Raw genomic sequence first — 14,832 nt, forward strand, 5'->3', positions numbered from 1 at the left:
ATGAGACGAAAGACTGTGCACGCATCACAGCCGTGAGGGGATTTGCCAACAGCTGGTAAAGGAAGAGCGCTCATGTCTGAGGTTATTGTATGTTCCATGCCTTGTGGGGCGTTATGCACTGTTTCACTCAAAGATTGATGAGATGAACTTAGCCAGCCAAGCTGGGCGCAGCAGGTACCCAGACCAATCCATGTTTAGAACATTTTCAGCCTCTGAAGCCAAGATGGAGGCAACTGAACTTCCAGAAAGCCTAAAGGGACCTTCTCCCTCTTAACCATGCACCTGCAATTTGAAGTCTGAAGGGGGTACCACTTGGTTTTCTCGAGCAGGAGCAGGACCTGGTCTTTATATCAGTCTGAGCCAACTATTGACCTTCCCTAGAATGGGGGTCACACATTCACATTTCTGGTTTCTCAAAGACAGCCAGGCAATGTGTATCTATTGGGTGCTACTATGTGCCAGGCTGCACATTGATTATTTCAAAGACTCCCTGCTTCCCACCTGCTCCCTCATATGGCCCCCAGGAGCCAAGCGGGGTCCATGTATATTTCTTTTATCACTGCACCCTGAAAGCTGGGTTTGAAATCCACATCCCTATTTCATGCAAAGACCCTATTCCTGGAACTGGGTCAAGTTCACTTCTGTATCTTGGATTTCGGGAAACCCACAGGTCTCCCTAGGAAAATGCAGCCTGGATGGAGGAAAAGGCCTGGGTCCAGCATCGGAGGTTCAAGGCATGGCCCCACCTTCTACTAGCTCTGGGTGATCTCATGGCAGTTACTGAGACTCAATGCCTCATCTGTAAAATGGAGGAATAAATACGTTGCCCACAGGGCTGATAGGAGGACCCAGTGGGGCCTCCAGTGTGAGAGTGCTGAACCAGCTGGAAAAGGCAAACTCGTCAGTTTGTTTCCTCTTGCTGTCCTGATCTGAGCCCTGCCTCTGTGGCTTCCTTCTCTGAGATCCAGGCCTTCAGGCTTGGCTTCTTCCTTGCTCGCTGAACTTGCCCAGCAGCCCTGCAAGTGAGGGGCCAGCTCTCCCTTCTTTATGGATGAGGGCAATGATTCTCAGAGATGCAGAAACTTGTCTGAGACCACAGAGCCAGCTGAAACGAGACCAAGGTCTGTCTGGCTCCAAGGCCTCCATCCTCAACCTTCAGTCCAGAAAACTCTTGAAATTTCAGATTTGCCCTTCTGCTCCCCAACCCCTTCCGCCGAGATGGAGCTCTACTTTATAGAACTGTTGCCAGGAGTCTCTCGAGGCAGGCTGGCCTTTGTGAATCCTTCCTTGCTCCGGATCCTCGGAGCTCAGAGAGGAGATTGGGTTTAGTGAGGGGGGGCCAGGGATTCTGGAAAGGGGGACCCTGGAGGGGCAGGGGCTCTCTATGGGGCTCATGGAGGGTGACAGGATTTCTGAAATGGGGGACAAGAGCTTGGTGGGGGACAGATTGAGAATGGGAGTGCAAGAGGAGACTGGAGAATTGGGACTGAAAGGAGACCATGGCTTGGGGACTGTCCACATTCCCTCTGCCTGCTACCTCTTTACTGCTAACAGAGGAAGAGAAAATATTCAGGGGAATGTGGACAGAGGCTTGAAGGGGAGGAGACCACAGCAGCCTCCTCCCAGCAGCAGGGCTGGATGGAAATGAAACCCAGCCTCCTGCACCACTCTGGCCCTGGGCTGTCCCAGCCGAAAATCAGAGGAATTCAGAGAGAGAGGCAGACAGAAGGAAGAAGTAACTGGATGAGGCAGTCACCAGGAGAGTGGAGTCAAGTTTTACGGGAATTCCTAACTATCTCAGAAGAGGCGGCTGCTGTCCAGTGCGGCCTGAGCAGCACCGGCCACGTGCCAGACTCTCCACATTATTGCCTCCCTTCTGTGGCTCACGGCGGCTGTCTCCAGGGGCCCCTGATAAGGTCTCACTCTCTCTCCTGCTCAGCCCCACTTTTGACCTTGAAATAGGGGTTGGAACTCACTGCACCCCAAAAATCATGGGACCCAGGATAGGTAAGTCTTGGATGAAATTAAGGAAGGGGCATTGGGAGGGAGCCTGCGGGCCGTGTTCCCAGTGTGGAGGGTGAGGAGGCTGGGGAGCCCACTGGGGTGGAGTGGGGTGGGGGCTCATAGTTCCCCACACAGAGCCAGCCATAAGGCCAGACCTAGAGAAAGTGTGTTAAATGAATGAGTGACTGATGGAAGGAGCAGGAAGGGATGCTATTTACTCAGTGGGAGGCGGGGAACCCAGCCTACCTTCCATGACAGAGACACTGAGAGGACAATGGAAATTCGGGCCACTGGAGAGCCCCTCGCTGAGCCCTGCTTTCTCTCTGAAGCAGGCAGAGATAAAGACAGACAAGGCAGAGAAAGATACGGTTGCAAGTGGAGTCAGAGACAGAGCAAGTCTAGAGATATGCAGTCAGACAAAGGCCGGGCCAGAGGAGAAGACAAAGGCCGACAGGTGTCTGCAGGAATGTGCAGGGACAGGGAAGGAGATCCGCCCCAGAGAGACGGCTGCAGAAGAGACGGAGAAATGAAGAGAAGCAGACAGAGACAGAGAGAAGAGAGACAGGCAGACCCGCCACAAAGAATCCGAAAGCTCAGCACAGAAGAGAAAGGGATTCAGAGGGAGACTTGCAGAGCCCAGCCTGGAGCGTGACACGCGCCACGTGGAGAGGGCGGCGGTTCTGGGAACGGAGCGCCCCGCTGAGCATTTCTTGGACAGAGGAGGGAGGTGGGAAGAAAACAAAGGGTCTTCAGTCAGGGTGCCCTGCAGTGATCACCTCTGGCCTCCTTACAGCTATCGGTCCTCCGAGGCTGTGTTAGCCTCACGCCCACTCAGGCAGGAGTGAACCTGCTCCCTGGCTTGTGCAGGCGACACGGAGGGCTTCGTGGGCAGGCTGACGCGGCCTGGGTACCCTGGCGTGGCAGGAAGGGTGGGGTGGATGCTTCCTCTGGGGACCTCGCCAGAGAGATGACAATGAGGTCAGACTTGGGCGGGCTGGTTTGGAGATGGGCCATTGACAGCCCAAATTCCACATCAGCCTTCGCTGGCTGCAAGATGGGAGGGTGGGTGACCCTACAGGTATGGGAAGAAACTAGCGACTTTGGCTGTATGGTACTTGACCCCCTCGCCTCACCGTTATTTGGACCCCTGCAGGGCTCAGGTCTAGACTTCTCCAGCCGTCCCCACCTCCGGCACATACAGCAGAAGGCCAATTCCAGCATCTGACTGCTGGGCCACCAGGAGCCGCCTCTGGCTTTGCTTCAGGCTCCACCCTGAGCTGAGTCCTGGCTTCCCCCACGCTCTTCCTGGTCTGAGGGCATCTGAGGGATGTGGGAATGCAGGTGGGGCAGGGCACAGAGCCTGGAGCCAGGGAAAAGAGCAGAGGCCAGCTGATGTGAAGGAGAGGGGTCAGTGGTCCTAGCCAGGGGCAGACACCAGAGAGAGGAATCAGGGTCAGATCTGGCTCTCAGCCCAGCCCTTCCATCAACTCACCATGTGCCCTTAGGCAACAGGCAGATTTCCCAGTCTGTGGGGGAGGAGTTGGAGAAAATGATCTCCCAAGGCCATTCCTTTTGTGATTTCAGAAAAGCCTCTGCTACCTCTGTCTCTTTGCTCACAGCTTTTACCTCTCTACCAGGGAGGTATCTGCCCTCATTTCTTTATTGATTCTGGTGAAGTTTGCCATTTGCCAACTCCTCCAAACATCACCTCCACCAGGAAGCCTTCCAGACTGATTCTCCAGCTAGAAGCAACCTGTCTCACGTATGCGCTTGACTTATCTTCTTCAAGGATGATTCTTTCTTGTTCCTCATATTGTTTCTGTTGCTTTTTAGCTGTCCTGGGTTCAAGGGGCATCGATCTGGCACAGATACTTTGCGCAAAGGAGAGAACTAGCAGCCCTAGGTTAACATTTGAGCTCCAAATCACTGGCTTTATGAGAATTCAGTGACATACTCTCACCCTGTTTAATAGTTGAGGAAACAGATGTTCAGAGAGGGCAAGTGACTCACCCCAGGTCACCCAGCAAGGGAGCAGCAGAGTAGGGGCCAGAACCCAGGTCGTCCTGATGCCAAAGCTCTTTCCTCTCTCTGTCATTACCCTCAGGGCTCCCTTCTTTCTTCCGCAGACCCCACACTAGTGAGACTCCACCCACTCGGGCACTTCTCCCCTGCTTCTAGACAAAGCAAATGATTCTCTGGGTGCTAGTAACTGGGGAGTGGGCAGGGTTGGGGGTAGTTATTTCCTCCCAGGCTAGGCCTTGCCTCCTGGGCCAGAGCTCAGGCAGCTGTGAACCAGATGGGAAGCTTGCCTGGACCCTATAGTCAGGGCCTAGGCATTCAACACCCTGTCTGCATTTGTCCCTTCCTGGGACTCACTTTCTCTGTGTGGTGGATGGAGGGTCGAGGTGGTCATCTGGTCTCTTCCTGTCCTGAAAGGCTCAGTCTTCTGTCTCTGGGAGGAACAGTGCAGCAAAGCCCTCTGTAGAGGAGGGGTCAGATCTCCCCATCGGTGTTAAGGGGGCTTGGCTATCTCCAGCGTGTCAGCTTGAACTTCAGCTGCACTGGGGGTCAGAAAAAAGAAAAAAGTTTGGTCCCTGCTATCCCTCATGGGTTGCAGCCCAGAGCCCCAAGCCTTCATGCTTGAAAGGATGGAGAACAATAGCTGCCTCACCAGACCCGGAGCTCCCTAGAGGTGGGGCCAGATTGGTCCATTCTTGGGGCCCCAGATCTCAGCACAGGCTTGGCAAATGCAAGGATTTGGGAAAGTCTCAGTGTCTAAGCTGTCCTCCCTCCGCTCCATGCCTCCCCCCATGACATTCCTTCCTTCCCTCCAACCTGTTTGGAAAGAGGACTGGAGACTCATGATATGGAGCGAGGTTGGCACAGAGAGAGGAGCTGGGGCTCATGATCAGGGGAGGTGGCATGGCCAAAGCCAATGGCCACCTCTCTCTGAGCCTCAGGCTCCATGTTCTAGGTGGAAGGAGACTGACCTGAATTCCCTGTGGGCTCTGGGCTCACCCTTCCCCCAAGGCCCTCCTCAGTGTTTTTAAGGTCATCTTGGGTCTAGATGCGATAGCCAGGGCTGGAACTGGGAACAGAAAGTCCCAGCACAGGGTGCTTGACCCAGCTTGGAAACCACCAGAAAGTGCTTGGCCTCCTCCCCCACCCTGCACTATCTCCTTCAAGAAGCAACAGCTGGGAGTCCTGAAAAAGCTGGAGCTCGTGCACGCTATTGTCATCCCAACAGACCACCCAAAGCCCTGGGAGGAGGAATTTCCCAAATATGACAGCCAAGCCCCGTGTGCCTCCAGGGCTCCCACTCCTCCCCAACCCCAACCTGGGCCCCTCCTCCCACATTCCCACGCTCCAGCCCTGTCTTCTCCCTCAGCTTAGCTCGGTTCAACTTAACCTGGGCCAGGCCTTGCAAGATGAGAAATGGTTTGCTGGGGAGGAAGGACACTCCAGGCCGAGGGGGCAGCGTGTGCAAAGGCAGAGGGGTGAAAAGCATAGGATGAATTTGGAGAATGGCAAGCATCTACGGAGCCCGAGAATACCGTTTGCTAGAGGTGGGGAGATGAGACAGGTGCGGTTCCCAGGGGCCTTGACCTTTTGAGGCTGAGATGTCTGTTTTCATGTGGTGCAGAGGGGGCGGGAAGGGACGAGGGGGCAACTGCTGTTGAGGATGGCAGTGCACCCAGCATGACATTTTCCTGCAATCCTACAAACCCTCCATGAGATGGGCTCTCTTCCCTCGCTCCCAGAGAAACTGAAACTGACACTGGCTAACGACGCTGCCCAAGGTCACACAGCTCCAATGGAGCAAAGCAAATATTTGAATCCAAAGTCTTCTGATCCAGAGGATTTCAGCAGGGACATGGTCCACCAGGACACAGGATGGGACAGGTGCTGCCCTGAGGAGCTCACTGCTTCATCAAGGGACATAAACAGTGAGGGAAACTGCAAGCTGAGGGCATACAGAGCAATCTCGGAGGTAAGAAGGGCTCAAGGAAGGGGTTGGCCACACAGGCTTCCTTCTACTCCAGCACCTCTGGAGAAGTATCTGTCATTTGTTATGAGGGGCGGATTACCCAATATCTGCTGCTGGGAATATTTCCCTTCCCAGGCTCGGGCTCTGGGTGTGTCCGTGCTGGAAGCTGGTAGTTCTTCCAAAAACATCTTGGCACTTCTGTGACACTGTCCCCTCCCCCAACCTTGGCACCTGAACATGGTTCCCGGGTAGGTTCCTCTTTTCGCTCTGTTTTCTTCAGACAGGACACATGGCAGAGGCGTCTCACTCTCGCTAGGCAAGTTGCCTGCCCACTTGTAGCTTCTGTTACCTTCTTTCCGCTCTTGTCTCCAGACAGCCGGAGATCTGACTCCAGCCCGTATCCTCTCCTGGGCTCTCCTAGAGCACACAGCCCCCTAAATATCTCTCCCTTGGTGCGCACGCCCCACTCCGGCCCTGCTACCCCAAACTCACCATGGTCAAGGCTGAACTCACCACACCTTTGCAGTCCCAGCCCTCAACCATGGCATGCCCAGAGGCAGAGCTGCGCCTCTCTCCGCTCCACCCCCGCCCCCAGGACTCCTCGGCTTCCTTCACTCCCCACAGCTGATCTTCCACCAAGTCCTACCTCCCCACTGTGATACCTCAGCTCGTCACTCTCCTTTCCCACAGCCACTGCCTAGCCCAGGACCCATGGTCCCTCACCGCTCTGGACCCCACTCCTGCCTTCTCCCTGGTTCCTGCCCATTGCTTGACTCTTCCACTCTCCCCCCACAGGCACAGAGGTCTGTCCAGGAGGCCAAATCAGACCTCATCCCTGGGCTCAAAACAAAGCCCAGCACTTCAACCTGGCATTCAGGCTCATTGTAGCCTGGCTCCTCCAACTGCTCCAGCCCCAGTACCCCCCACTGCACCCCCACCTTGGCCCTAGTGCTCCAGCCTTGCCAGACCATTCGTTCCCTGAGCATTTTTTGTACTTTGATTTGTCTGCCCTTTTCTCTGATGTTTCTTCCTTTAGGAAGCCTTCCAGAACCTTGCAATCTAGGCTAGGGCCTCTGCTGTGTTTTTGTAGTCTTGAAATTCCTTATGTTAGATCAGTGAGCTCAGGTCACTGGGATTCTGTGTTAGATGTCTGCTTCCCCTCCCCACCACTCCTACTCCCTGACACTGGGAGCTCCCTGAGGGCAAGGACGGGGGCTGCTGGCCTCTGTGTCCCCAGCAGCCTGTCTCAGAGAGCTGTCAGGATGTGCGGAATGAATCTTCATTGTTACTTCTAGAACCAGCAGAGACCAGTTCATGTAAAGCCCCTGGGCAAGTCAGGGTCCTCTCTGGCCCTGTTTATTCGCCCCTCAAAGGCTTAACCCAGCCCTGGCTTCCTGTCCAGGGGACTCCCCAGCCCAGTTTGGCTGTGGAGTCACTGGCCAATGAAGAGGGTCCCTGAAAACACACCAGGCAGGCACGCCTCCCTCCACCCCCACAGAGAAACTCCAATGGGGCAACTTGCCACGTGTAGGCCCAGCATCTTGGGCCATCTGGGTGCTGCCGTATGAGAATGTGGGCCCAGGATTGCCAGATCTGCTCATCTTTCAGGAAAAAGCAAAAATCCGGAGTTTTATGTGAAATTTCCTGTTTTTAATTGCTGGCCACTAACTTCAAAACACTCAGCAAGCATTGCGCAAGCCCCCCCAAACATCTAGAAGCCAGATGCACCACCGGGCAGGGCTTCCACGCACTGTACAACTCCAACTCCAGAAGGCACCATTCACTTTGGGCTGTGCAGCCCACATAACTGCCCCTGGGGCCACTGGCCGGGGCCTCTCCATTGTAACCTCTGCCTTATATTCTATCCCTGCTAGTTCTTGTGATGGCCTTGGCAAAGGGTGTGGGGGAGAGGCCTTTCATTCTCTCCTACAGGGAAGTTATTAGAAGAGAAAAAAGGGGACCTTGGAATGCAGCTGGTGGGATGGGGTGGGGGTGGGGAGAGGACGAGAAATGGCTGAGGGAGGGCTCTAGAGCGGTGTGTGTTGCTTCAGGGATCAGGAGGAGGTGACTGAGTGATGCCGGGGCTGAGTCTACCGCAGGAAGGACTATCGTTTTTTTCTGGGACCTGGCGGCCACACCTGGAAATAGATTTCCTGGTGAGTTTGGAGCAAAGGCTGACTAACTGCCACTTGCGGGATTTCCTGATATTGACAAAGGACATTATCCTGTGTGACCCTCCCACAGGCTTGAGAGGCAAGGCTTAGTATTCTGTCTCCCTGAGGCTCAAAGAAGTCTAATTGCTGGCCCAAGGCCATACAGCATCTCCGTGATCTTCCATTTTGCCCTCTCTGCTGGAGACAGGCTGGAATGTTCTGGAGAGAAAGTGCCCTTGTCTTGTCCCTCCTCGGTTCTCAGGATGTGAGAACCCTCACAGCCTCTCTTGGCATTTCCCAGCAGGTCCCTTCTGAAAGTTCAAAACTGGGCCTTGGTTATGAGTCCTGAACTCCCACCATGCTCAGGTCCCCTGGAGTATTGGACTCAGGTCCCCACATGTCGTTCCTGCCTCATTTGTCTCTCCAGCCTTGCCCTGACAGCACTCTCTGAGGCCATTAGAAGAGGGTGTTAACTTACCAGCGAATGGCTGACTCTCTCCCTAAAACCACCTTTGACAAAGGACAGAAGGGAAGTCAGGTTGGAATAAGAAATGGCTACGTGGGGATTATGTTTCATTTGTTCTGAGGCCATCTTTGCAGCCAACCTTCTTGTGGTTGCTCTTGGGGGCCCAAGAGTCAGGCAGATTTGATTTCCAGTCCAGGTTTTGCCATTTGCCAGCCCCAGGACCCTGGGTAAGTTGCTTCCCCTCTCTGCGTCTCAGTTTCCTACTCTGTACCATGGAATCACAGCAGCTACCTCTAAGGGGTGCTAGGAGGGTTGGTGAGTGAGCTCAGCCCAGCCCAGCTCAGCCCAGCCCAGCTCAGCCCAGCCCAGCACGTGTTGCTCAGTCTGTGGTAGCTCCTCAGACAAGCCCCCAGGACAAACTCCTCCAAGACACTTCCTGTAGGGGCTTAGGCTGAGCCAGAGAGCTGGGTCTCCCAGCCTCCCACCTTCTCAGCCCTCTGGGGTTGAACTTTCTCTGGATTCTCAAGTTCCAGACGTGGTCCTTGCAGTCGCAAAGCAAGTATGGAAGCCAGTGGGGCACTTGTGCCAGGATAGACAGCTGACAGAAAGCCTGGCTGCCTGATGGGGAATAAACATTTACCACGCAGCTGCTACTCGTTGTGTTTGGGCTGCGTCCCCACACATTACTGACAGAACCTGTTAGGAAGACAATGTCTATTTACTGTGAGGAGGGATAAGACCACTTCTCAAAGCTTTGGCGATGATTTAGAGTGAGGAAGTAAGGTCAATATTTGCTGAGGATTGAAAGTTTGTTTTAAGGCTCATCCTTTAGGGTGGGGAGGGAAGGACAGGAGGGAGGCTTGACTGGGGTTGGGTAAGAATCATGATTCAACAGTTTGTTGGTGGAAACAACAAGGTAAGGATTTTGTGGGGAGGCATTCAAAGAGTCAGAGGTGCACGGTCTGTGGTTTCCCATGAAGGGTCAAGGGGTCTTTCAGAAAGTTCCTGTAATAAACCATGAAGCCATTTGTTTAAGCTGGTCAGTCTGGGAAGCGTCAGAAGAAAAAGTGCGAATGAAGACAGTGGAATTGCCAGGCCAAGTTCATGTGGACCGTAAGGAGTGGTTTCAGGCTCTCAGTGTCCAGGCTGAAGGTGGGGTGGAAGGATCTGGTTCTCAGTGGGCCCTCTCTGTCCTGCGATGTGGGGATTACAGTCCCTGCCTTGTAGATGAGGAAGCAAAGGGGTCCCTGGTCTCAGGCCACAGAGCAGGATTGCAGCTGGTGGGGATTTAAACCTGGGCAATTGTCTCTGAAGCTGGGAGTGTGTATGGGGGGAAGGGGTCTCGGGTCCTCTTTGTGGTAAGTTGGGACTTGGGTGACAGGGAGAGATAATCTAGGGAGGAAATTTGGTGCTGTCAGAAGGAAGTGTTAACTTGGGGGGCCCAGGTGCATGTGGAAAGGAATGGGTTCAGTTGGGCCCTGAGATCTGAGAGGTGCTTGAAGGTTATCAGGAGAGGGGAGGGTAACTGCCCTCAGATGGAGGCGGTAGGACTTTGAGCCTTTCCAGCAAAGAGCAGGCAGAGAAATCTATCCTTCCCTGTCAGGCTGCTCTCTGAAACCTTGGTCCTCATCACCCTGGATTCAACTGGAGAATGCTGATTCCTGCCCAGGGAGGGGGTCGCTAGACAGACATTTGGGGTCTCTGAGTGGACTGAAGGCCTCTGGCTGACAGACGTTCAGGATGACTGTCTGACTGACTAGCTAGCTAGCTCAGTTTGCCTGAACAGACAAGTCTCCTGAGAGACCGCCAGACTCATGACTGACCAGCTGAGGGACTTGATCCGGCCTGTGTGAACAGCCAGCCATGTTCACATGGCTGACAGGCCCCCAAACTCCCCGCCTGCCCTCTCCGGGGATGTGGGCCCTGGGAACCACCTGGCCTACCTGGAGCCCCCAAACCTGGTTGTACACCTGGGAGAGAAGCAAGCTGGGCTTTTTTCCCTGGGGCCTGGCTCCCTGTCTTTCCCCTCATTCCCACAGGCCACCCCCAGGCCCAGTCCAGGTTCATCCCCATAGCAGCCCTGTCTCCTGTCAGGGGTGATCCCTGACAAAATCTTCACAGGATGGGAAAGCTCTCGTTGATGTCACACAAGGAGAACATACTTTACTGGACTCAGGACTCTCCTTCTGAAGGGAGCTTTTCCCTTCCTTAGAGAGTCACACTGTTTGTTGCCAGTCTTCTTGGAGGTCTCGGTCCACCAGAAGAGCTTGAAGAGACCTGGCTACTGGCCTGACCAACCCCATTCAGTGACCAACTGACTACCCAGTGCACAGACTGATCCCAGGGGCCACGGCTTCCCTCCTTCATTTGAAGGCTCAAGCTAAGGACCAGCCCACGGGAAGGTGGAAGGTTCTAGGTTGGTCTGCTGATCTTCTGTCCCCTTCCCTTCTCCATATCCTGGACTTCTTTCAGAGCCGGGCCCCCTGGTTAGTGACTTCTGCCCTCACAGACTCCACTCCAGCCTCATCACCTGGTTGGCCTGGCTCCTTGGTGGGTGGGCGCTGCCAGCTTTCAGCTAGCCCAGTTAGGTTTGGTTGGACTATGGTGGAGAAGAGCACTGTGCTTCTTCCCCTTGTCAAACCTGTACAAGGAGCATGGAGTGATGTTGAGGTTAACACCTGGGCTTGAGTCCCTTCACCAACGTTAACCAGCAGAGCTAGTTATCTCAGAGCCTCAGTGTGCTCATCAGATGCATAGAGATAGTGAAAACTCCAAGGCGCAGAGCAGTGGGGAAGCTTTGGGAATAAGGAGAGCACGTATGTGGAGGCTTAGCTGCGTTAGAGCGTGTAACAGCCTCTGTGCTCTAGGAAGTGACCCATCTATGCTGGTGAGTGAAACCAGAGCTTGGAAGTAGTCCCATAGTCCCTTCTGGGAGAGTTTGCTCGGGCTCCCCCTCACCTCCTTATCTTTCTTTTCTTTCTTTCTTTTTTTTTTTTTTTAAGATTTTATTTATTTATTTGACAGACAGAGATCACAAGCAGGCAGAGAGGCAGGTAGAGAGAGAGGAGGAAGCAGGCTCCCTGCCGAGCAGAAAGCCCAATGCGGGGCTCGATCCCAGGACCCTGAGATCTTGACCTGAGTTGAAGGCAGAGGCTTTAACCCACCGAGCCACCCAGGCGCCCCCTCCTTATCTTTCTAAGTGACCTCTGCAGAGCCCTTCCCTTCACTAGGCCAACCCCTTATCTGCTCCCTGACAGGTGTCACCTTGGTTTCTGTATCTCCTTGTTTCCCCTGAATCCTTATGCCCCTCCCCCAAGGCACTCCTCACTGGCCACACACACACACACACACACTCCCATTTCTTCAGTCAAATTCCTTAAGATCTTCGAATCGAATAGACATTTCTCCAAAGAAGATACACAAATGGCCAATAAGTACACAAAAAGATGCCTAACATCATTAGTCATTAGGGAAATGCTAATCAAAACCGCATGAGATATCTCTTTATAACCAGCGGGGTGGCTAGAATCAAAGAGACACAGTACTAAGTATTACAAGGAAGTGGAGAGATTAGACCCATCAGACCATGCTAGCGGGAGCAGAAGATAGCAAAATCACTTTGGAAAACAGTTAGGAAGTTTCTGAAAAAGTTGAACGGAGTTGCCCCATGACCCAGGAATTCCACTCCTGGCTACATACCCAAGGGAACTGAAAACATACGTCGACACAAAAATGTGTACAACTTCTGAATGTCCGCCATACCTCAATCATAAACCAAATGTGATGTATGTCCGTACAAAGGGACTTATCCAGCCATAAAAAGGAATGACGTACAGAGGCACACTGTAACAGTGTGCTACGTGAAAGCAGCGAGACAAAAAATTACACATTGGACTGTGTCGCCTGTGTGAATTTATATGAAATATCCAGAATAGGCAAAGCCAGAGAGCCAGGAGCTGGGCAGAGGGAGGACTCCTGAGGCGTATGGAGTTCCTTACTGGGATGGTGGAAAATGTTCTGGAATGAGTGGTGATGAGGTATGCCCTTTATCATATGCCAAAACCCACACAATTGTATGCTTTAAAAGGGTGAGGTTTATGGCCTATGAATTATACCTCAACTGAAAAAAATTCCTCAGGCTCCCAGGTACCTCGTTTGAAGAGCACAGAGCCTTCACTGTGGCGGTTCCAGGCCTCTGTGGCCCCTCCCTGAGTTTGCCTTCGGGGTCTGGAGATGGAGAGTCCCCACGTCCCTGCCTGGGTCAGGGGTGTCCTCACATCCGGTTCCATGCTCCAGAAGGAGCTTGTTGAATGAAGGGAAACTCCTGCCAGGTTAAGAAGTGTGTGAAACAATGGGGGAGGCTTCCGCGGGAAGCCAGGGCCCCAGGAGGGGAGGAAGGCCTAAGGGGTCGTTTTCCATGTAAGTGGAAGGGTGGAGTCTCCCAAGGCCAGACTTCCGAGCTCCTCACTGAGATCTCACTGAGATGAAACATCAGGAGACCCTAGGAGATGCCCCTGAAGGGGTTCAGCTTTCCTCTCCCTGCGGTGAGTGGGATACAGGCACGGTTACCATGGTTTCCATGGAGGAACCCAGACGTGCCTAATGGGGCCCAGGATCCAGGTTCTAACCACAGTTCTGCCTCCTGAGTCATCGCCACACTTGGGGAAATCAGTTTGTCCAGGGTGAGGTAGGTGGTTAAGTGGGATGTCTCTGAGGATCCTTTCTGTGCCGACCAGCAACATGGTTTCATAGGTAGCTCTGGGATTACACGAGAGGTGGTCCCCTGTGAGGGCATTGCTATCTGCTCTGAACGACTCCCAGGAAAATTCTTTATGCCCTGACTGTGGAACAAGCCTTGACCCTGCACTGACCCTAAATCTGAGATCCTACCCTGAGCCAGACAGACCCACAGCCAGACTCAGCCTCCAGGCACTGGATGTCTCGCAACTCTAGGCCCAAGAGGGGCTAAGGCCGTGCATCCTTACTGCCGGAGTCCCTGCTTGAAGGGTATGGAGTGTGACCGGCAGCTTCTCCCTAGAAGGAAGGTTAATACTGGGAATGGAATGAAGGTGTGAGACAGGAGGTCCCAGCTGGGATCTGGCTAACATGGGCATGTAGAGCCTTTAGGGGTTCTTCCTGGGCCTCAGGAAGGTTGGGGGTGCTCAGACTCTCAGATTGCCACCAACCCCTGGAACACCATGGGTGACCTGGGGCAGGACCATTCTCTGGGATTCCATTGCCACTCTCACCTCCTGGATGTCTGTCCCACAGGGCCGGTGGGTGAGGAACCCCAGATGCCAGGCAAAGATGCCAAGGCCATGATGGGTGCAGAAGACACACCTGGAGGTAAAGCCAGCACAAACCCTCAGGACTTGAGGCGAAGCGTGTTCCACAGCATCAAGGTATCACTGAAGGCCTGCCAGGAACAGGGCTGTCTGGGCCTACAGGGAAGGCTCTGTAACTCTAAGCAAGCTGCTGCTTTTCTCTGAACCTCGGTTTCCTCATCTGTAGGATGGGTGGCCACGAGAATCCAAGAGATAATCTACAAAAGCATTTAGTTGGGTTTGGGGCACACATTCCCTCCTTCCAGAGAAGAAAGAAGGGTTACTCTGTGGGCAGTGGGGGACCAGGCTCCCTATCCCCCATTGTCCTAGAGAGAAAGAGAAGGACCCCAGGGATCCTGAATCTGTATGAATTTGGGGGAGCTCTGGCTCCTCCAGGGCAGCCCTAAATCTCCAGGCATCCTCTGTCTTGTTTGATTCTTGTTTGACCTGTCTTGTTTGATTCTCACGGTAGCCCTGAGGGGTAGGGACACGGTCCTTGTTGTATACAAGAGGAAACCAAGTCAGAAGAACAGAGCGAATATTTTTAATCTCTGGCAAAAACACCCTTCTTTGAAGTTAGTTTTTTTTCTCCTGGGAATTCTGCCAGCTCTTCAGAAGGGAGGCCCGGATGTTTGGGGTGGGGCTAGGTGGGGTGGGCGGCTTGAGGATTCAGGGTATGGAAGTCGTCTCCCAAGGGAACTGTAGGGGAGGAGTGGGTGGGCTGGGGTGGAGAAGGATCTGGAAGAGCTTCCTGGAGAAAGGGGCAGGGTGGTGGAACAGGGAGGAAGGTGCAGTCCAGCCCAGGGGAGCTGTGAGGGTCAGAGTGGCCCCAGAAAGACCCTATTCTCAGTCATGTGGGTCTCAGGTGGCACCAAGACCCCCTGAATGTACCCAGGA

General features: G+C 53.8%; 1 protein-coding gene across 5 annotated transcripts in view; it reads left to right on the forward strand.

Annotated features, from left to right (window-relative positions):
- Positions 1–1,698: 1,698 nt before the first annotated feature.
- Positions 1,699–14,832, forward strand: part of SLCO2B1 (solute carrier organic anion transporter family member 2B1) — a 45,215-nt gene continuing 32,081 nt past the window's right edge. The window contains exons 1-3 of one of the 5 annotated variants that reach the window (XM_080815937.1): positions 1,721–2,007; positions 5,766–5,995; positions 13,883–14,013. In XM_080815937.1, coding sequence (XP_080672063.1) covers positions 13,906–14,013 — 108 coding nt within the window. In that variant the 5' untranslated portion in view covers positions 1,721–2,007; positions 5,766–5,995; positions 13,883–13,905. Of the gene's footprint in view, positions 2,008–5,765; positions 5,996–8,043; positions 8,149–13,882; positions 14,014–14,832 lie in introns of those variants that run through there. The other 4 variants (XM_080815936.1, XM_080815939.1, XM_080815938.1 and 1 more) reach the window with 4 other exon arrangements.

The sequence above is a fragment of the Martes martes genome, assembly GCF_963455335.1.
Source record: "Martes martes genome assembly, chromosome: 10".
Lineage (NCBI taxonomy): Eukaryota > Metazoa > Chordata > Mammalia > Carnivora > Mustelidae > Martes > Martes martes.